Here is a 20,529-nt window from a genome sequence, read left to right as displayed (position 1 = left end):
TTCTTATCTCTGTGTAGCCACATGACTTGGTTACCTTTTCTCAGTGCAGCATTTCATCTTGCTTCTTCTGCGTCTGGGAGGCGACTGCAGACTGAGCCTTTCCTCTTCCCAGAATTCTCCATGTCTGGTTATTCTGCCTATACTTCCAGCCGGGCTACTGGTCAATCAGCGTTTTATTAAACCAATACAAATGGCAAATCTTTACAGGGTTCAAGAGCATTCTCCCAGAGCTGTGTGAGAACTTGACCAATAGATGGGTCCAAACAGATGTCAAGAAGTCCTAAGCCAAGAACAGTGCATGCTGTACACTAGACACCCATGATTAGGAGGAAAGGCTATGTTAAAAGCACCTAGGAGTGGGAAGAGGACCAGATAGCCAGCCGTGCCTGCCTGGAGCTTGCAGGAGCACAACAGGGAAGGGTCCACTGACCGAAGTGTAGATTTCTAACAATGCTTTCTCAAAGTGACTTCATGCATTCAACACTCAACCAAGATATTTTAGAACACAAAATATTAAATACACATAAAAAGTAGTTTCTCCCACCAAATAGTGGCCTAGAACATGCTACCCCAAACCCAAGATTAAACACTTTCCCTTCTTAGCCACAAGCCCTATGGTAGATTTACAGCTCCCACCAAAGCTAGAGATGCTCACAAAATGTCTTTAATTACTCCCAATTTAGCTGATTTTCAGCGAGAATACATACATACGCATACATACGATCAAATCAGCTGCCACCTGTGGAGGAAGAGATGCTCTGGAGCACTGTACTGAGTGACCAGGCAACCAAGGTGTGGAGGAAGAGATGCTCTGGAGCACTGTACTGAGTGACCAGGCAACCAAGGACCTGTCCAAATCGCCCGGTGTCTACAGACACGCACAACAAACTCCTTGTCATCCTGACGGCATGGGCATCTAGAATCATGACAAGGATGGTATCCAGGCAAGCGTTCTCGCTCCACAGCTTTTGCTGACAGGTCCTGGACTGCAGGCAGCATGGATATAATCACTTCAGATGTGTCCCAGGTAGTCTTTCCCAGGAGACCAGGCTCAAATCTAGCTCTTCAACTTCTTTTGAAAATGAAGCAAACACCTGGTGCAGGGGCTTGGTGCGGAAGAGCATGTCATGGGATGCTCTGTGCTCTTCCCAGTGAGGGGGTGGCGCTTCTGTCCCTAAAGGAAGAGATTCTGTCAAGTTCATTAATCCAACCAGGGGAATCAGAACCAGATCACTGCTCTTCTAGACCCACATGACTTTTATCTATTTATTTTGGTCTATAGCTCTGTAGAGGTTGCCCCTTACCAGAACAATGTAATTCTGAGATTGGGAACTCAGAAAAAATAGACGCAATGTCAGAATACCGCTTTAAAAAAAAAAGTTACTGCCCATGTCAGATTATTATGGTACCGCTACACACGTGAAAACAAGTCTCCTGGCTAGCCCTGGAAAACTGCCACATACTCTAGAGGGCTAAGCATGTATTAACTTCATCACAGACAACCCCAGTTCTCTATCTAGGGTGTGGAGGGTACACACCCATGAAAACAAATTGTAAGTTCAAAGAATTCTGGCCAATCTGGGAAAGGCATGGAATGGGGAAAACTACGATAATGATACTTAACATTTACAAAGACAAAAAACTGTGGGAACGAACTTTTCTTTCTTAGTACATTTCTAGACTGTGAAGAGAAGGGGCTGTAAGTGTTCCACAGATGTTACTCTACACGCGCCACTCCATTGCTTAAACTAGAGCACTCAGTTGCTTCCACGAGGCATCGTCCCCCATACCTGGGCACGTCACAGTGACATCCGTGGGAAGAGTTGCTGTCAGGTCCTCATACAGCAGTCTGGCACTAAAGGAGAAGGTCTGGCGCCCCTGATTCACTTTATAGGTAAACAACAGCAAGTTGCACAGGGCGTTTCTCTGCAGAGGTCCAGTGAGGAAGGCGCTGAAGTCCGTCTACCAAGGGAGGGAGCAATGAGAGGGATGACAATTACTGCTCCAGGGGCACCGTATGGGACAGGCAACATCTGCAGCTTGACAACACGCAAGACTTTGTCTCAAAGGGACCAAGGGCCATCAGGAGTCCATGGCAGGAAGCACTTCAGTAAATGATCAGGGACAGATAGGAGATGCTATTTCTGCCAAGAGTTTCACTGAGATTATCCTGTATGGAAAGATGTTTTCTTTTAACTTATACCTGGGCAGAGGTGGAACCGCCCAGCTACAGCGTCTCTGGTTCCCACCCTTGGAAGGCAGACCAGAGTTCAGGAGGAGACAAACAGTAGTCCTCTATGATCCTGGACACCTGCACAGGGTCAGCACAGAATTGGGCACATAACATCAGAGCTTAAAGTCTTTGCTCAGTTAAACAGCATGTCATAAAAATTCGAGGGTCACCAGTAGGAATGTGACCTGTGACCCTATAACCAGGACCTGCCCTTCAATGTCACTGAGAGGTACAAAAGGGTGTGAGATGAAGAGGAACCTGCCCGAAGGGGGGAAACAAGTACTAGAAAGCAAGGGCACAAGCTGGTGTGGTACATGCCTGTAGTCAACGCTGCAGCTACGGCAGGAGGATTGCTCTTGAGTCTCATGAGGGTGGCTTGGGCTTCACAGTGAGTTCCAGACCAGCCTGGGCTACAGAGTGAATCCCTGTTTCAAACCAACCAACCAACCAACCAACCAACCAACCAACCAATCAACAACCAACCAACCAGCCAACCAGCCAACCAATCAACCAATCACAGAGTAAAGGTAACAGACAAACTTCTGGCTCAGAGTTAGGAAACATGAGGGCTGGGGTATGGCTTAGTGGCAGAGTACTTTCCCACCATGCCAAGGCCCTAGATCCAATCTCAAGCCTTGCAAAAAACAAATTTTTATATAAATAATAAAAACGGGACGGAGAGATGGCTCAGAGGTTAAGAGCACTGGCTGCTGGCTTTTTCAGAGGTCCCGAGTTCAATTCCCAGCAACCACATGGTGGCTCACAACCACCTGTAATGAGATCTGGTGCCCTCTTCTGTCATGCAGGTGTATATGCGTGCAGAATATGGCATATATAATAAAAAAATAAATCTTCAATAATTAATAAATAAATAAATCAGCAATGTTGGCATACATTTGTAATCCAAGCATTTAGGAGGCAGAGACTGGTATATAAGCCCAAGTTCAAGACCAGCCTAGACGGCTTATCCTAAGAACTTCGTCTCAAAAATAAACCTTTAAGAATGCATGCTCCATGGAGGTGCACGCCTTTAATCCCAGAACTCAGGAGGCAGACAGGTAGATCTCTGTGAGTTCAAGGTCAGCTAGATTACAAGAGTTCCAGGACAGCCAGAACTGTTAACACAGTGAAACCCTGTCTTAAAAGGAAAAAAAAAGAAAAAAAAGAAAAAAAAAGCCATGCTCCTTTTAAGTCTGTCATGGGCAATAAAATCAGACATAAAACCCCTATACCTCAAGTTGGTCTGTCTGGTACTTCCTCCCCGAGTAGGCGTTTAGGTACTCGCAGAGACTAAACAGGAAGTGCTGGATGTCAGTCTGTAGGTATGCTCTGGCTATCTTTTCTAGAGGGATGAAGACTGGGATGGAGTGGTGATGAATCCGAAGCGGTTTCTCTATGACGAGGTCTACAGAGTAGGAATCCAGTAGCTTCCCCTCAAAGGCAGTGCTGATGCACATACACACTCCACGGCTGGTCAGCTTCCCGCTGAGTCCTAGGCAAACGGTGAGACAACACCTCTCAGATGTCAATCACAAGTTGTGGGTTAGGTCTGGGCATTCTAGCGCCTTCAGAAGGCCTGGTATATTGATACACAGTGTGCACAAGTGCTGGCCAAATATGGTATCAGACACTCTCCCTGACTGGCACACGTGAATCCAAGTTAAAATTCTGGAAAGATGAGGAAGTGAGAAAAGATATTCTAAATATCAAATGCTGACGGAAAAGCCAGAAAATTTTATGTATTCTTTTTATTCTCTTGAGTTCTAATTTACGATGGTCCTCACTCAGTTCTTCCCACAGTCCTCTGTGGCATAGACAAAGAGCAAATTCCTATTTATACTGAAACAAAGATTTGAAGTTCCAACCATGACCACTCACTCCCACGTCATAGGCAAGCAGTGAACAAAGTTCCAACAGGACCTGCCCAGTGCTGCAGGCTTGAGTCCCGCTCCGCCATAGAGTTCTTCTCATTGCTGCTTTACAATTTTAACTTTGCCCCTGTTTTGAATCATAATGTAAATATCTGACACACAAGCCCTGTCAAAGGGTCACTCGACACCCGCCCCTCAAGGCATCATGACTCACAGGTTGAAGCCACTGTAGTAGAGGGTCTAGCAAATGACTATCATGCAAAGTAACAGTTTCAGCCAATCTTTTACTGTCCAAAGAGGCCGATCTTACAGGTAGGCAGGTGTTGTAATAGGAGCAGCGGGGCTGTGTCCCCGGCACCTGGCCGCCTGCACGGCTAGCTTTACCCGAAATAATTACACGGAAACTGTATTCTTTTAAACACTGCCTGGCCCATTAGTTTTAGTTTCTTATTGGCTAGCTCTTATATATCGATCTAACCCATTTCTAATAATCTGTGTAGCTCCACGAGCTAGCTTACCAGGAAAGATCTTAACCTGCGTCTGTCTGGAGTGGGAGAATCATGGCGACTCACTGACTCAGCTTCTTTCTCCCAGCATTCTGTTCTGTCTACTCCGCCTACCTAATTTTCTGTCCTATCAGAGGCCAAGCAGTTTCTTTATTACTTAACCAATGAAACAACAGATAGAAAGATGACCCTCCTCCATCAGGCAGGCCTAAAAGCAACATGCCAGCTTGTGCATGTATAGCAGTGTATGCAAACAAGTTCTCAGGAACCAAGTCTATCCTAATACAGCTAGCCAACTAAGAACGAGTCAGAGCAGAGCAAAGGCCTACCTGTAAAACGATAGGCCTGCAGAATGGCTTTCATGTTTCCCCACTGCCTTTCCAAGTCCTCTTGCTCACTGATCTCTACTGTGCTGTTTGGGTCTTCACTGGCCGAAGATGCTTTAACCTACAGGATATGCAGCAAAGCATACTGGTTATAATAGGGACACCACAAAGTCTTGGCCACCATTTGACTGTATACAAGTAAGGGCAGTTTCTCTAATTCTGTGAGGCGTTCATGACAACTCAGTTGGTGTTGTGATATACAGTTGACGGGCAGGATGTGGTCATAATGTGAGGAATCAGGAGTAGAAACTGCGAGCTAATGAACCAGGATTTTCATGGCAATGGTGAAGACTGCAGAGGAGAAGAAAGGGCACGAACAAAGCCTAGGATGAGTGCAGGGTGGACAAGACAGTGGGCCGTGAAAAGACAAAGCTGGAAAAGCCGGGACTCAGGCTTACACCCGCAGCTACCCTTTCCTCAGAGGATTAAGTGTGCAAGCTGGATTGCAAGTACAATTGGTGCGGGACAATTCCGTATTCTATCAATTATGTTTTAAATAAATGCTAATTGGCCAGTAGCCAGGCAGGAAGTATAGGCGGGTCAAGGAGAATAGGAGAATTCTGGGAAGGAGGAAGCCCATTCCTCCCCAGTCCTGTCCAGACACCAAAGAAGGAAGATGTGACCTGCCCTGCTGAAAAAGATACTGAGCCATGTGGCTAACATATACTAGAATAATGGGCTAATATAAGTTATAAGAGTTAATAAGAAGCCTGAGCTAATGGGCCAATCAGTTTATAACTGATGTAGACTCTGTGTGATTTTCTTTGGGACGTAACGGCTGTGGGAACTGGGCAGGACAGAAACCCCAACAAGCAGACCCACATATTACACACAATAAGCAAGCAATCAGAAAATGATCCAACCGCATCAGAGGAAACTCAAACAGGACTGAGAAGAAAACAAAATGCTTTTGAAGAAGCTGGCTCTCCTGCAGTTCCCTCTTCTCTTGGAGCATGTGCGATTCTGCATTTCAAGGTATACTTTCACTGTGTGGGGTGTAGCACGAATAATAAAAACCCAGAGACAGATATTGGGGTTCAACCCAAAAACAAGAAAAGCAAAGCCACTAGAGAAGTCTTACTTCTACCAAGGCCGAGCAACTGTAGACTAAGCAGCGAAAGCAGCCTACCCAGCCTAAGAAGACTAAACCTCCCTTCCCCTCCCATTTTATATTCCCTCTAGTGCTGGGATTAAAGGTGTAAGCCACCACCACCTGGATTTGTTTATGCATTGATCTTGTGTAGCCCAGGGTGGCCTTGAACTCACAGAGATCCATCTGCCACTGTCGTGCAAATCCTGGGATTAAAGGTGTGTGTCACCACTAGACCTCTAGTGGCTTAGCTTTGCCCTTCTGATCTTTAAGCAAGCTTTATTTATTAAAACATAAATAAAATATCATTATAGTGGGGGACAACAGAAGACCAATGTTACCTGTTACCAGGTAGCCAAGATCTCACAGGGAAGTGATGTGGGATTCCCCTCTGTATGCTGTGAATATGTTTTATTACCATTGGTTAAAAAACAAGCTGCTTTGGGCCTATGGCAGCGGAGAACAGAGCAAGGTGGGAATTCTAAGCAGAGATAGAGGAGAAAAGGGGGAGCCAGGGAGAAGCCATGAAGGAGACAGATGCCCAGAACTTTATCTGGTAAGCCACAGCATTGTGGTGATACACAGATTAGTAGAAATGGGTTAATTTAAGATGTAAGAGTTAGCCGGGCGATGGTGGCGCACGCCTTTAATCCCAGCACTCGGGAGGCAGAGGCAGGCGGATCTCTGTGAGTTCGAGACCAGCCTGGTCTACAGAGCTAGTTCCAGGACAGGCTCCAAAGCCACAGAGAAACCCTGTCTCGAAAAACAAAACAAAACAACAACAAAAAAAGATGTAAGAGTTAGTTATTAAGAAGCCTAAGCTAATAGGCCAAGCAGTGTTTTAACTAATATAGCTTCTGTGTAATTATTTCGGGTCGGGGAGGTCAGCAAGTAAAGGAGCAGTCTCTTTCTAAGGGAAGGGAACCCACATCTGCACACAATCGGTCCTGCCTAAGTTCAGAGCTGCACGTGTGTGGCTGGAGTCGAAGAAATGACAGAGAAAGAACTGCTGATGGTTATAAAGCCCAGCAGAGGACAGGCCTGTCCCCAACCCACTTTCAGATGTGTGGCTGGAGTAGGGACAGAGGAGAGTGCAGGCACCTCAGAGGTCGTGTGCTAGCTGCCTGCTGGGTAAACAAACTCAAGTCTCTGGAGGAAGATGATGCAACCAGAGCCCTTCTAATATTCTCCTCATGCGCATCACTAAGAAAAACGTTACCAGGCAAACTATGCTGACGGTGTTTTGCCCTTTCAATATAAGCTAGAGCAGCCATTCTCAACCTGTGGGTCACAACCCCTTTGGAGGTCAAATGACCCTTTCACAGTGGTCACCTAAGGCCATCAAAACCCACAGATATTTACATTACGATTCATAATGGTATAAAAATTATAGTTATGAAGTAGCAACAAAATAACTTTATGGTTGGGGGTCACCACAACGTGAGGAACTGTCTTAAAGGGCTGTAGCCATTAGGAAGGTTGAGAACCACTGCTATAATGGAAAAGGAAAGGGCTCATGGGTACCTACACCTGCCTAAGGATTATACATAAGGATTGGTGGGGGAGGGAGAGACATTTTCTTCAGTCATGTAGACATTGGTAAAGTGCCCCTGCCAAAGGGCAAACAAACCCTTACCCATACCCTTATAAGCAACCCAGTGAAAGCTACTGGGTTGAAAAACAAAACAAAACAAAAAACCATGAAAGCAGAAGGGGAACAGGTTGGGAAGAGGAACTGGGGGTGAGGGACAAAGGGTAATGGGAATACTACATACATAACGAAACTGCTATAGTGAAACCCATTATGTATACTTAACAGATGCTAGCTAAAACATCAAAACATTCAAAAAGAAACAATATTAAGAAAAAGATGATTAAATGAAACAGGTACCTGTTATATTTATTTAAAGAAGCAGGAAAGCAAAAATAAGATTAGAAAATCAGTATAGATCTGTTACAGGAAAAACATACAAACTATAAAAAACAAAAAAACCCACTCTTCATAGGAACCCCAGAAATATATAGTAAAGAATGCCACTCATGTATTACTTGAAATGATAATGGTCACATTTTTCAATAAATGAAAAACTTCAAGTACTAATTTAAGCATCACCAAGCCAAATAAACACCATATCTGACCTCATTATGACATAAAACTGTCAAACACCAAAGACAGAGAATATGAAGTTAAAAAAAAAAAAAAAAGAAACCACATTCAAACAAGGTTGTCACCTAATAAGATTAATGCCTAATGGTGAAAATATGGACCTGAAGAAAATGGATGACAACCTTAAAGTATGAACAAAAATATGTACAACCCAATTTACACTCCAAATACAAGGCCAAAGGTTTTTTTTTTCTTTTCTTGAGATGGGGGTCTCTCTATCATGTGACTCTGGCTGTCCTGGAATTGTAGACCAGACTGACCTCAAACTCACAGGTCCACCTGCCTCTGTCTCAAGAGTGCTGGGATTAAAGGCATGCACCATACCCAGCCTTCAAATGTATACAACAAAAAAGTCAGGAAAAAAAATCTAAAAGATAAAACTGCACGCTTCAGGGGTTACCAAACTATACATAGCTTGTGTCATGATACCCCCGGCTGGTTGTGAACTCTGGATCTTTCTTCCTTAGCCTCCCAAGTGTTGGCATTACAAGACTTATGGTACCATGACCAGCAGGGTGCCTTTTTAAAAATAGGTTTAACCAGCTCACCACCACACCCATCTTACACATCTTTCACACAAACAAGGCAGAGCTATGTAGCTGGTACAGAAACCACAGCCTAAAATACCTGCTCCTCAAAAACTAAGGTTAGCTGTTAAACAGACCAGTGGAACCAAACAACCCAGAGATGACCAACTCCCATACGAGACAAGTGATTTCAAGATGTTGTTTGGGAGGCAGTGGGGGTAAACATGAACTATCTGAAAGATGAAACAAAGCATAAAATAACAGGCCATCACCTTTACTATGTCAGATGAAGATTTATGAAACAAAAACACAAAGCACAAAGCTAAATTTCAAAATGGATCTCTACTTACAGAGAGTGGAAGGCAAGTCACAGTCCAAGGGAAAGAACTCAAACCCATAAATATATAAAGTAAAAAAAATCCTAGCTGATGGCATTTATTTATTTATTTATTTATTTATTTATTTATTTATTTATTTATTTATTTATTTATTTATTTATTTCAGCAGCCCTAAGAAGAACACTTGGGAAACTCAGGAATCTACCACAGGCACAGGCGTAGCACAGTACTGAAGGGAGACTGATTCTAGAATCTACTGCAGATATCCAAATCTATGGATGCTCAGGTCCTTGCCTAAAGACCAGACTATCTGCTTTATAACCTCTACTTCTTGTACACTTTAAATTACCTCTATAACACTGTGTAAATATGCAACATTATAAAATCAGTTTATATTCTGTTCTTTGGAGAATGGCAAGGGAAAAAAAAGCCAAATACAAATTAAGTCTATAATAAAATACTATTATACCCCCACCATAATGACAAACCTGTAAAATGGACAATGCCAGACTGGTAAAGTTGCAAAACAACAAAGACCTCAGTAGCCACTGTTGGGATCATAAATTGAACACATACACTTTACAGGGTACAGCACTCGTTAAAGTGAACCTGCAGGCTTGTGGTGAATAGGAAAGTCCTGTGTCTTTAATGAAGCAGCAGCAACATGAACATCACAGCAGCAATCTTCATGATGAACCCAAAGTGAAACAACCCAAATGACCCACACGGTGCCCACAGGGGAGCAGGTAAATTGTAACTGTCAGAGAACAGAACTGCTGCCCAGCAGTGATGGCCTGACCCAGGCTCACAGACTGTACACTCAGCAAAATAAGCAAGACAGAGGAGCTCATAATCTACAGTTGTATGAAACAGGATGGGGGTTAACACCGAAAGGTAAGACTAACAGGAGACACAGGATAATTCTGGGCACTGGTAATAACCTGAGTTTTCACTTCTGGTAGAAACCTGGCTTCATTCCCTTAAGATGCTCATTAGCCTCTTCACATTTTGTGTATTTTTCTTCAGTAAAAAGCAAATTAAAGAAAAGAGGAAGAGAGTGGGAGCCCATGTGTGACTCAGTTTACATCTAGAGACTTCTGATTTAGCCCGCGAGAAAAGAGCATTCTATCTAGTAGACAGTATACTGCTGACGACAAACCTCAGGAACATCAAGAAAGTGAGGCTGCTTACGAACAGCAAGTACATGCTGGAGGGGAGGCTGCTCACTCAAGGACAGGAATGGTCCTGTAGTTAGATACTGACCGACTGTCTGTGCTGTGCTTTGTTCTGCTTTTGTATATAAGCAAGTTCTGAAATAAACACTGGGCTGTTTGGCTACTTCAGCATGACTAGACAGACCTCCCAATTCTATCCTGTCTTCTGTTTCTTCTGACTTTTCTTTGGCCTCCAAGAACCCCTATCCAGGAACCCTAGCTGACCTTGTAGGAGTGGGCTCCTACAGAAGAGTGGGAAGGGAGGGAAGGAAAGGGCAGGAAGGCTGGCCTTATGGGTAATGATGGCTATCACTGAGTAGTTACTGCCTGTATTTGGGCAGGGGAAGAATTTGACATTTTGTGCTGTGGGATGTCTTTCTGTACGCTGTTACTATGTCTTGATCTCATTGGTTGATACATAAAAGTTGCTTTGGCCTATGGCAAGGCAGGATAGAGCCAGGCAGGAAATCCAAGCAGAGATACAGGAAAAGAAGGGTGGAATCTGGGAGATGCCATCCATCCATCCAAAGAGCAACATGCCAGCAGACCAGTAATGCCATGGCTACGTGGCAATACACAGATTAATAGAAACTGATTAATTTAAGATGTAAGAGGTAGCAGGCAATGAGCCTGAGCCATCAGCTAAACATTTATAATTAACATTAAGCCTCAGAGTAGTTATTCAGGAACTGGTGGGCAGGATAGAAATCTCCATTTACGATTTTGTAACATTTTCTTGGCCCTGCAGGATTAGTGGAAAAATGGAAGTATTAAGAGACCCCCCCAAACTATTGTAATAATCCTAAGATCCAACCTGCCTGGTAACTGGATTTACCACATATGATGGTAATACTTAAAATATATGGCAGGGAAGTCAAAGACAGCAGAGGACCACTTGACAGATCTGCTGACTGGACCTCATCTAGAGTGGAAACCAGAAAGAAGGAATGGCCAATGACCACTGTGAAACTCTGAGACCGGGTGACAGAACTTTGGCACGGATGGCAAAATTATAAACAGCTTAGATCTGCGGACGCTGAGGTACCAGGTCAGGTGTCTGTGAGGGAAGGCAGAGGGAGGCTCACAAAGCACTTGTCTGCCTCTTCATCATCACTTGACAATTACTAGTCAATATTCTTAGCTATATCTCCACAGGTCTGTTTATTTGAAGAGAATCAAAGACTTGAAATCCATCCAGTAGGATCCCAAGTAAAACACGTGGCCCTGGTTGGCTGATCCACGATCACGGCTGCCCCTCACCCCAGGAGAGCCTACGAGGCTCTTTCACTCACTCTAGCTTGCCGCCGCCGCTTCACTTCAGCCCTCAGCTCATCTCGCTGCTTCCGCAGTTCCTGAATCCTGGTTCTAAGAGAACTTTCCTTTGTGTGAACTGTCGGATCTTCAAACTTTTTCCTTGATCTGTTCATTTGAGCCTCTAGTCTTTCCAGGTGAGCTAGAACACCTAAGGGGAAAAAAATTAAAAAAAAAAAAAAAAAAGAACTTCACCATTGGACAAGGACAAGGGTTTAACTCTGGCAAAAATGCACACTCTAAGAAGTAACAGTTTTTTTTTTTGTGCTAAACAAAGGGCTATTTCATCTTACAGGTTACAGTCCATCATGAAGGAGACAGAGAAGCTCAGGCAGGAACTGAAGCAGATTGAGGAACACTTGCTCAGTTTGCTTTCTTATATAACCCAGAATCATCTGCTGTGTGTGTGTGTGTGTGTGTGTGTGTGTGTGTAGGACCTCAGGGTAGGAACTGAAGCAGAGACAGTGGAGGAACATACTTCCTGACTGGCTTCCTCCTCTTCTTCAGCTAGCTTTCCTACACAACCCAGGACCACCTGCGCAGGGGCGGTTCCACCCACAGTGGGTTGGGCCCTCCTCCATCTGTTAGCAATCAGAAAATGTCCTAAAGAAATGCCCAGGGACCAAGCTAATGAGGTAATTTCTCCACTGAAGTTCCCTCTTCACAGGTGTATCAAGTTGACAACCAAATCAGCCATCACAATAGATGTCTCATTTATCTAGGATCTGAGAGCCAGCTAAACTGTTAAGTAAATGAATTGAGGGCAGGTGCCTTTCCTATTTATTGAGACAGGATCTCTCCTACATGGCTAGTCTTGGACTCACAATCAGTCACCTCACCTGCCTCTACCCAGAGTGCTGGTATTATGGCTCTGCCATAAATGTATAAAACCAGAAGACCAAACAACCAAAGCAGAGACCACCGGCCTCTCTGCTGAACTCTGGTGTAAAAGCCCTCCCTAAGCGGGATGCTCGTTTACAGAGAACAAGCAACTGGCTTGTCAGCTGCTTGCTTTGTAGGCACCACCACTTCATCTAAGCCTGCTGAACGCAGAAACACATCCACGGGGTGCAAAAGGACGATTCTCAATCGCTTCACCACAAACAAGACCCAGTATCTACTTTGCAAGGATTTTGGAGACAGCAGTGTGGCAAGGGGGTCGCGACCCACAGGTTGAGAACTACGGCTTACTTGTTGTGCGTGCAAAACAGTTTTAACACAGAAAGTTGCCAGGCTTACTTTTGGTTTTGAAGTAACAATTTAAACCCGCATGTCGTTTATTATCTCACATTAATTAAAAAAAAATAAAAGAAATGAGGAAGAAACCGAAGCAGAACTGTAATGTGTCTAAATCACAGTATTTACAAAGACAGAGTCCTGAATCAAATCCATAGCTCATAGACAAAGTTACTGCCCCACAGCGGCCCCTCCTCCGTCACAAGGTCTGGAAAGAGATACAGCGGTACGGGGAAGGCCAACCCTCTCAATACCTCCTTTGCTCTCCCCGCCTTGACACAAAGTATTCGCAGACGCCATCTCTTGAGCTCAGGTGCTTTTCCAAAGCTGGACGGCCAGGGCAAGTTTAATACGAACCCAAACGTCCTTGGCTGTAAACAGAAAAAGAAAAACAATCATCCCTCGCACTTGGAGAAACCCCGACTGTCCCGGGGTAGACGAGGCGTCCCCGCCAGCCTCCCAGGCCATGAACTTGTCAGACGCATCCACGCCTACCTCACCGCCACCGCCGCTCGGCTGCAGCCGGGCTTCCCCCGAGCACCGCAGAATCTGTGCAGGACGGCGAAGCCGGCTACCCAGGTCCTGCTTTCTCTCTCTCTCTCTTTCCTTGCCTGTCTCCCGAGTGCTGAGATTAAGGGCGTGCGCTACCCGGTTTGCTTTCTCTTTAGAGCGAACTCGCTCTGGTTCCAGTTTAAGAATTCCCGCCGAGGGCGTCTTCGAAAACGCCAACCCCAGCATGCTTTGCGCTTCCGCCGTACAAAAACATGGCAGCGCCCACGGCTCCACCCTAATCCCAGCATGCAACGCGGAGTGGGTCCTGCCATTCAGATGGTCAGGAAGATGGCAGGCTCCGGGGCGGAGCCGCAGATCCTCGTACAGTACTTAGTGTTACGAAAGGATCTATCTCAGGCTCCTTTCTCCTGGCCCACGGGCGCACTGGTAGCGCAGGCTTGTCACGCCGCCACCGCAGCCTTGCACCTTCACCGAGAACATCCGCACACGGTAGCTTATCTCCGGGAGCTGGGGCGCATGCGCAAGGTGGTTCTCGAGGTGAGTCATAGGCGTGTGCAGGAAGGGAGCTAAGGGATGGGCGTGCAGAGGCCGGAAGTAGTTCTACTCGGGCCCAAACCTTGACTTCCGGGAGTCTTTGCGGCCAGACTGTTGGAGGGATCTTTAAGAGTTTGGGGTGTGTTCTGCAGCTTGAGCTGCTACGCAATGACTCTTTCTCTGGGCAGGGCATGACTGTGAAGAGCGGACATAGACCCCGCTGTCACAGGCGTCTCAGCACCTTGGGTCACCAGAAACTGGTTCCCGTGTCCCTTAGGTCCCAGGGAGGGCGGAGCTGCGGAAGCGCGGTCCTTCCTTTCTACCTGTGCACCAGTACGTTTTTTTTTAAGCTGTGCCTAAAAGCACCCCTGCCTTAATAAACGTGGTTAGCCAGGGAAATCGAGGCCGTTTTGTTAAGGAGAAAAACACTGAGCTGGGAAAAGGCGTATGCTTTTCAGAAGTGCTGAATCTCATGACTGTCATTTACATAGCACCTGTTTCTCTAGAAGAGACAATCGGGCAGGAAAACACAGTCGGGGTGAAACTAGACGAACAAGGGCCAAAGGGACCATCGTGCCAACCGACCTATTTACAACTGCTCTCACCTTTCTGGGGGGTGCTGTCCCATCCATATAGGTGACTTACACGCCTACTGGATTAATTTGAAATTTTAAAAAAAGATGCTTAAATTACGTGTACGTGTGTTTGTGGGGGGGGGTATATGCACACGAGCGCAGGTATGCTTGGAAGTCAGAAGAAGGTTTCGGACCTTCTGGAGCTGTAGTTACAGGTAGTGTGAGCAACCAGATTTCAGAAAGTTGTGTTTCCACCCAGGACAAAGGTTATCCTCAATGTGCATGCATAATATTCTAGTTTTCTTTTTGCTGCTGGGAGAAACACCATGACCAAAAAGCAACTTGGAGAGGAAAGGGCTTGTTACATCTTAGAGGTTACATCCATCCTCTGGGGAAGCCAAAGCAGGAACTCGAGGTAGGAGCTTGATGCAGAAGCCACAGAGGAGCACTGTGTACTGGCTTGCGCCCCTTACTTTCTCAGCTACTGTACTTATACAGTTAAGGCCCACTCGCCTAGGCACTGCCCACAGTGGACTGAGCCCTCCCGTATCACATAGTTGAGAGATGTGTCCTGCTTCAACACTAGGCTTGGGCCTGAGGGGATGAGAGAGCGAGAAGGAAGCTACACATAATTCTAGAAACACTCCTGGGGTTGGAGAGATGGCTCAGAGGTTAAGAGCACTGACTGCTCTTCCAGAGGTCCTGAGTTCAGTTTCCAGCAACCACATGGTGGCTCACAACCATCTGTAATGAGATCTGGTGCCCCCTCCTTGACTGTAGGCATACAAGCAGACAGAATACATAATAAATAAATAAATAAATAATTCCTTGCCTACTGAAAAAAAAAATCCTCCTGGTTTTCATCCAAGTGAGAGCTGGCTGAAGGATGAGGGCGAGCTGCTCTAGGAACCAGCTGTAAAGAACCGAGAAACTACAGAGCAGAATTCAAGAGGGAAGAGAAAATTGCATTTTATTAATAGACTATTAAGCCTCCTTCTCTGCCCCCTTCCAGCCACTCTGTAAGGTCCTAAAGAGTGGAAATAGCAAACCAGGGCGTGAAACTGTTGGTAGGCAGTTCTTCTATAGAGGCATGTCTCCAGTTTCAGAGCCCCCTGCACCCTTTTGTGCACCTTCTGACACTTCCTAAATGGGCCATGCAGTCTGGGTGTTGTGTTCTGCAACTTGCAGGCTGCCGATGAGACCACCTTGAAGGAGCTGGCGGAGACTCTGCAGCAGCAGAACATCGACCACATGCTATGGCTTGAGCAGCCAGAGAACATCGCCACCTGCATCGCCCTCAGGCCGTACCCCAAGGAAGAAGTGAGCCAGCATTTGAAGAAGTTCCGATTGTTCAAGTGACTACATTCTGGCAGAATTGGATGTCAAATGCCCTCCATCCTGAAGCATTGTGGACTTCTTTCAGTTAATGTGCTCCTCCCTTCCAGTTATGATGGTTTTAAGAGCCAGCACAGGCTCAAATTAAAGCCATCGTTAGCGAGTACTTCCTGTTTTCATTATTATTGTCACCAGATTCAAGCGAGGGAAGCTGGTAAGCAGCGATGCCGTCTGCGGGTCATTACTCAAGCAGAAGATTTTTTTTGGTTAGGAGTATTAGACTTCTAGTCACCCAGGTTTAAGTGTTGCCTTTGAGTTCTTTACGTATCCCATCCCCTCCTGCTTCCCATCACTGGCTTCCAGCCTCTAGTTCAGTAATAGACACTTGCTATTCTTCCCCTCTTTGCTGCCTCATGAATTCAGTTAAACACTGTCACCATCACAGCCAAAAATTGTTCCCTTCTCCAAACATGTATACACATAGTACACTGTTCAAAAATATTTCTGTTAACGTGTACACGACAATAGAAATTAATTGAGCGTTTGGGAAGTCGAGTTTATATGATGTAATCTGTTCAGTAGATACCTCTTATGTGAGAGAGAAAAACCAGGAGTGGTGGCTCACGCTTGTAATCCCTGCACTTGGGAGGCTGGGGCAGGGGAGTTGTCTTGAGTTCAAGACCATTTTGTGCTACTGAGCAAGACCCTGTCTCAGAAAAGCTGAAAATATTCAGGTGAGTGAATTGGTCATTGCCCTCTTCCTGTAAAACGTGTGGTAATTAACCTACAAAGAGAGAAGACTTGCTTTGGCTGGCTGTTTCGGAGGTCCCAGGAGAAGACTAGGCAGACTCGGGGAGCTGGGTGGCAATTCTGGATGGCAAAGGCAAGCGACAAGGTGGTGAGGCCTGCTTGACCACTCAGCCAGGAAGCAGAAAGAGAACAAGGAAGAGGCTGGTGCACCACAGTCCTTCAGACTGCCGATGAGGTCCTGGCTTGTGAAGGCGGCACTGCCTTCCATTAGGGGCACTCTAGACCAAATACTCAGTGTTAGGATTCAGGCATGATGCTGGCCCCGTCAGCTGGCAGGATGCACTCAGCCAGTACCCGGGCCAGCCCAGGGTCCTATGGCTGCTCCCCACTACAGTCACTACATAGTCTGTCTGCAGGTGAAATGGTTCCTTTAAGAGACAAGCTCTGCCCACTCCTCTTTCCCACGTTAGTCTGAAGAGACAGGCAGGTCCTTGCCTCTCTTCCTCTCTATTTCTTTTTCCCTTCCCTCCCCCCACTCCCTTTATCTCAATAAAACTCCCACGTATGCTCTGCCTGCTTGGTGTGTCTATCTGTCACCCCTTGGAGGGCTGTCACCCAGCAGCGCGCGGCCCTTTGACCCACCAAGGTCCCTCTCCCTCTGTTTTACAACACTTAGCATTGGGACCTTTGGGTCTTATTTCCTTACGTGGGTCCAGAGTTCCAGGAGAAACTGGTAGTGCTGAGGGCAGCTCCAGGCCCAGGAAAGCCAAATGAAGCGCAGGGTAAGAAAGCACCCAGAGCGGCATAAATCACAGAAAAGGCTTTGGCGGTTGGGCGCGCCCTGTGGACTCGGTAGAAACGGCTTTTTAAAGAGCGTAAGGGTGAAAACTAGATGGTAGTGTCTTGAGACAAGAGTGGGAGGGGAGAGAAGCGCTCGAGGCTATTTCAGGAAATTCAAAGGGAAGAAAAGAAGGTGTTGTTTGAAGGGATGCTGGAAAGGTAAATTCTGGGTCTCGCCTTGGGAGGAGGGGGACTGTTTGACGTGTTTGAGTAAGGACACAGTGCTCACAGGCAGTCGCGAGGCTCTAACACCACCCTCTGGCCTCCATGGACACAGCACCACACGGTGCACAGACATATATGCAGGCAAACACACATAAAATGAATTTAAAAGCTTTAATACATTTATTTTATGTGTGAGGGTATTGTCGGCATGCATGCCTGTGTGCTGTGTGTGCCTTGTGCCCATAGAGGCCAGAAGGGGGTCTTTGAATTACAGGTGGTTGTGAGCCTGTGACTCCACTGCTGGCTGTCCCTCCAGGTGCAGGTGGGTCCAGTAGGGCCGGTGGTCGCTGGTACCATAATGGAGTGTTGGTGGGAGAGTGCTGCTGCCTGGTCGCTGGGGGTGTCGTGGGTAGGGGAGGGGCCGGGGCTAGGGCCTAAGCAGCAGGGCTCTCTATCTGGGATATCAGATATTCACCTGTCCCTCCTGGTGCAGGTGGGGTGGTGGGTTCAGTGGTCGCTTTTGCGGCGGGCAATGGTTCTTTCTTTCTTAAGGAGCGTCCCAAAAAGATGGAATGTTTCAACCTCAGGATGAAACTGCTACGGAATACCTATTCTGGGAACTGAGGGTATAATATGGTCATTTGGCAGAATGCTTCTAGAATGCACCATCTCTGGGTTTGATTCCTAGCACCTTTAAATATGGCATGGGGTGCAATACTACCATGACAGACATGCAATGCCTGTCTGTGCAGAAGCTGGGATTCAAACAAAGGCTGTTCGTCAGTTCCGGTTTTGCTTTCTCATTGGTATCTACTACTGTTAAGATACCAGTTAGAGGTGTTTTGGAAAGGGACCACAAGCTGTTCAAGCACAGGAACACTACAGCTACCTGGGAAATTGTTTAAATACATTCACATTAACTTCACATCCTCAAGGTTATATAAATTAGTACCTAAAGCTCAGTTATCACCAGTTGAGCTGACAGAAAGGAGTTTCTGAACTTGGGAAGTGAAGATCACAGCTCTTTGTGGCACTGGGTTTGAGGAGGGCTCCCTTAGTGGGGAAGATGAGAAATAACTTTATGTTTAATTCCAATACAGCTTCCTCATAGACTTTCTGTCCTGGATCATCAACTGGTGTTGGCATAAGCACAGGGAGCTGCTGTTTTTACTGATGGAACCGTGTGAGTGTGGCAGGACAGCTAGGGTTGCTTCACTGGTTTCAGCTGTGCTCTGAGGTCACGCTCAGAACAGCTCCAGCCTCTTTTCTAAGATCTACAAAGGCAGGCTTTGAAAGGGGTCTACAGTGGAATTTAGCCACTGGGGGTTTGCAGTGTCCAAAAAATGACACTCGAGTTCTGATTCTAAGTTCTTAGGGAGGCAAGAGAAAATGCAAACCAAGAAAATGTGAGCCTGCCAAGTCAATGCTATCACTAAAGCTGTGTCTTTCTGCTGCTTGCAACCTGATAGAGACCAAATCTGCTACCTTCAAACTGGCCGGCTCTGATAGAGTGCTTCCTGCAACTAAGAAAGCCAAACCAGTGAACCAAAAAGTAATCAGCACATAGATTAACCCTCTGATGCCATGGAGAAGAGTCAAGAGGAGCATCGGGTTAGAGGCATTGGGTTAATTACATTCCATCTGCAAAGGGGGCTGCCAAGAGAGTGGCCGAAGCCACCAGGCCCTCCCTTACTCTGGGTGTAGGAAGTTCTTGACAAGTACAGGTGGCCACAGACCCATTTGATAACAGATACAAGATATACGTTCTGGGGCTGGGAGGAAATCTGGGACACTGGTAGGAAGATTGAAATAATCAAGGTATCAGACCACGATGATGCAGCTCCTGAAATGGAAATGGAAACAGAGAGAATATGGTGCCTCTTCTTCACAATATAAAAGGAAAGAGCAAGGCAACTGACGGCTCCAGAGGACTTGAGATTAAGACCCAGCTCAGCTATGCAAGGGATGTACAGCTGACAGGACAATTGTGAGATCAAATTAAGTATTGTTTGACTGCATCACAACCTAGTTCTCGATGTCCCTCTGTCTTCTTGGCCATATGCTGTGCTCACTCTACCCCTGAGCTGCCTCAGTCTTTATTTCTTTGAATGTGCCTTCCCTTTTCTTTTTCTTATCTCATTGCGTTGGCTAGGACCTCACGCACAATACTGGTGCTAACTGGAATCCCTGGGTTACTATCAGTTTAATGGGAATGCTTTTAGATTTTTACTGAATCAGAATAAGGGGGTTCTTTTTCTTTGCCATGTTTTCTAAAATTAAAACAGCATAAACAGATCTAAAAAAAAATCAAATACCTTATTGCATCTATGGAAGCAACTGTATGGCTTTTCTCTGCTGTTACCGTGGTGGATTACACCACTAGACTCCAAATACCGAATCATCTTGATTCTTGGAATAAACTCCTCCATTAGGGGATGGCTTAGTTGTGAACTTGGCTTGGAGCCATCTTCCAGTCTCTTTAAAGACTGCTGATGATTTCCTGTCTGTATCTTCAACTCCAACTTCTCCCCTAAGTTTCAGGCCCATCCAGATCTGGATACTGCTGACCTGAGTTCATTGGATGCCTGATGGGAATCTCAACCATATGACAGAAAGTAAAGCAAATGTGCGTCTCCTCCCTGCCTCTGCTATGGGCCGTCCCGTCCTCCCTGTTGCTCAGACCCAACAGCTGGGAATCACCTTTATTGCTTTCCTTACAGCCTGCATCAGATATGCCGGCAGGTATCATGTCTGAGGACTCTACCCAGAAGCTGATCACTTGGTCCAAGTTGCCACCTCTTGTCACTGCATTACCTCCCAGCAGATCCGCTTGCTTCTGCATCTGCTTTCTTTGCAGCTGTTTTTGTAGGTGGACTTTCTGTCCCACCAGCCACTCCTCAATAACCACACAGAGAGTTAATATTAGTTATAAATGCCC

The 20,529-nt window shown here is 46.1% G+C and overlaps 2 protein-coding genes across 3 annotated transcripts; one reads left to right on the top strand and one right to left on the bottom strand.

Annotated features, from left to right (window-relative positions):
• Positions 1-39: 39 nt before the first annotated feature.
• Cenpo (centromere protein O) lies at positions 40-13,633 on the bottom strand. Of its 2 annotated transcripts, XM_075955486.1 has the most exons (7): positions 13,375-13,633; positions 13,134-13,250; positions 11,625-11,794; positions 4,940-5,057; positions 3,466-3,725; positions 1,791-1,962; positions 40-1,174 (listed from the first exon to the last, which is right to left on the bottom strand). In XM_075955486.1, the coding sequence occupies exons 2-7, from the start codon at positions 13,177-13,179 to the stop codon at positions 1,008-1,010; spliced, it is 933 nt and encodes a 310-aa protein (XP_075811601.1). In that variant the 5' UTR covers positions 13,180-13,250; positions 13,375-13,633; the 3' UTR covers positions 40-1,007. The 2 variants fall into 2 exon arrangements, with proteins under 2 accessions (XP_075811601.1, XP_075811602.1); XM_075955487.1 differs by lacking the exons at positions 4,940-5,057; positions 13,134-13,250; positions 13,375-13,633 and having other exon boundaries at positions 11,625-11,665.
• Positions 13,634-13,662: 29 nt separating this feature from the next.
• On the top strand, positions 13,663-16,002 carry Ptrhd1 (peptidyl-tRNA hydrolase domain containing 1). Its single transcript, XM_075955488.1, has 2 exons — positions 13,663-13,929; positions 15,690-16,002. Exons 1-2 carry the CDS (start codon positions 13,678-13,680, stop codon positions 15,858-15,860), a joined length of 423 nt encoding a protein of 140 aa, XP_075811603.1. The 5' UTR covers positions 13,663-13,677; the 3' UTR covers positions 15,861-16,002.
• The last annotated feature ends 4,527 nt before the right edge of the window (positions 16,003-20,529 follow it).

Source organism: Microtus pennsylvanicus, chromosome 21 (assembly GCF_037038515.1).
Source record: "Microtus pennsylvanicus isolate mMicPen1 chromosome 21, mMicPen1.hap1, whole genome shotgun sequence".
NCBI lineage: Eukaryota > Metazoa > Chordata > Mammalia > Rodentia > Cricetidae > Microtus > Microtus pennsylvanicus.
Note: the sequence above shows the minus strand (reverse complement) of the source record. Positions and strands in the feature narration are given on the sequence as shown.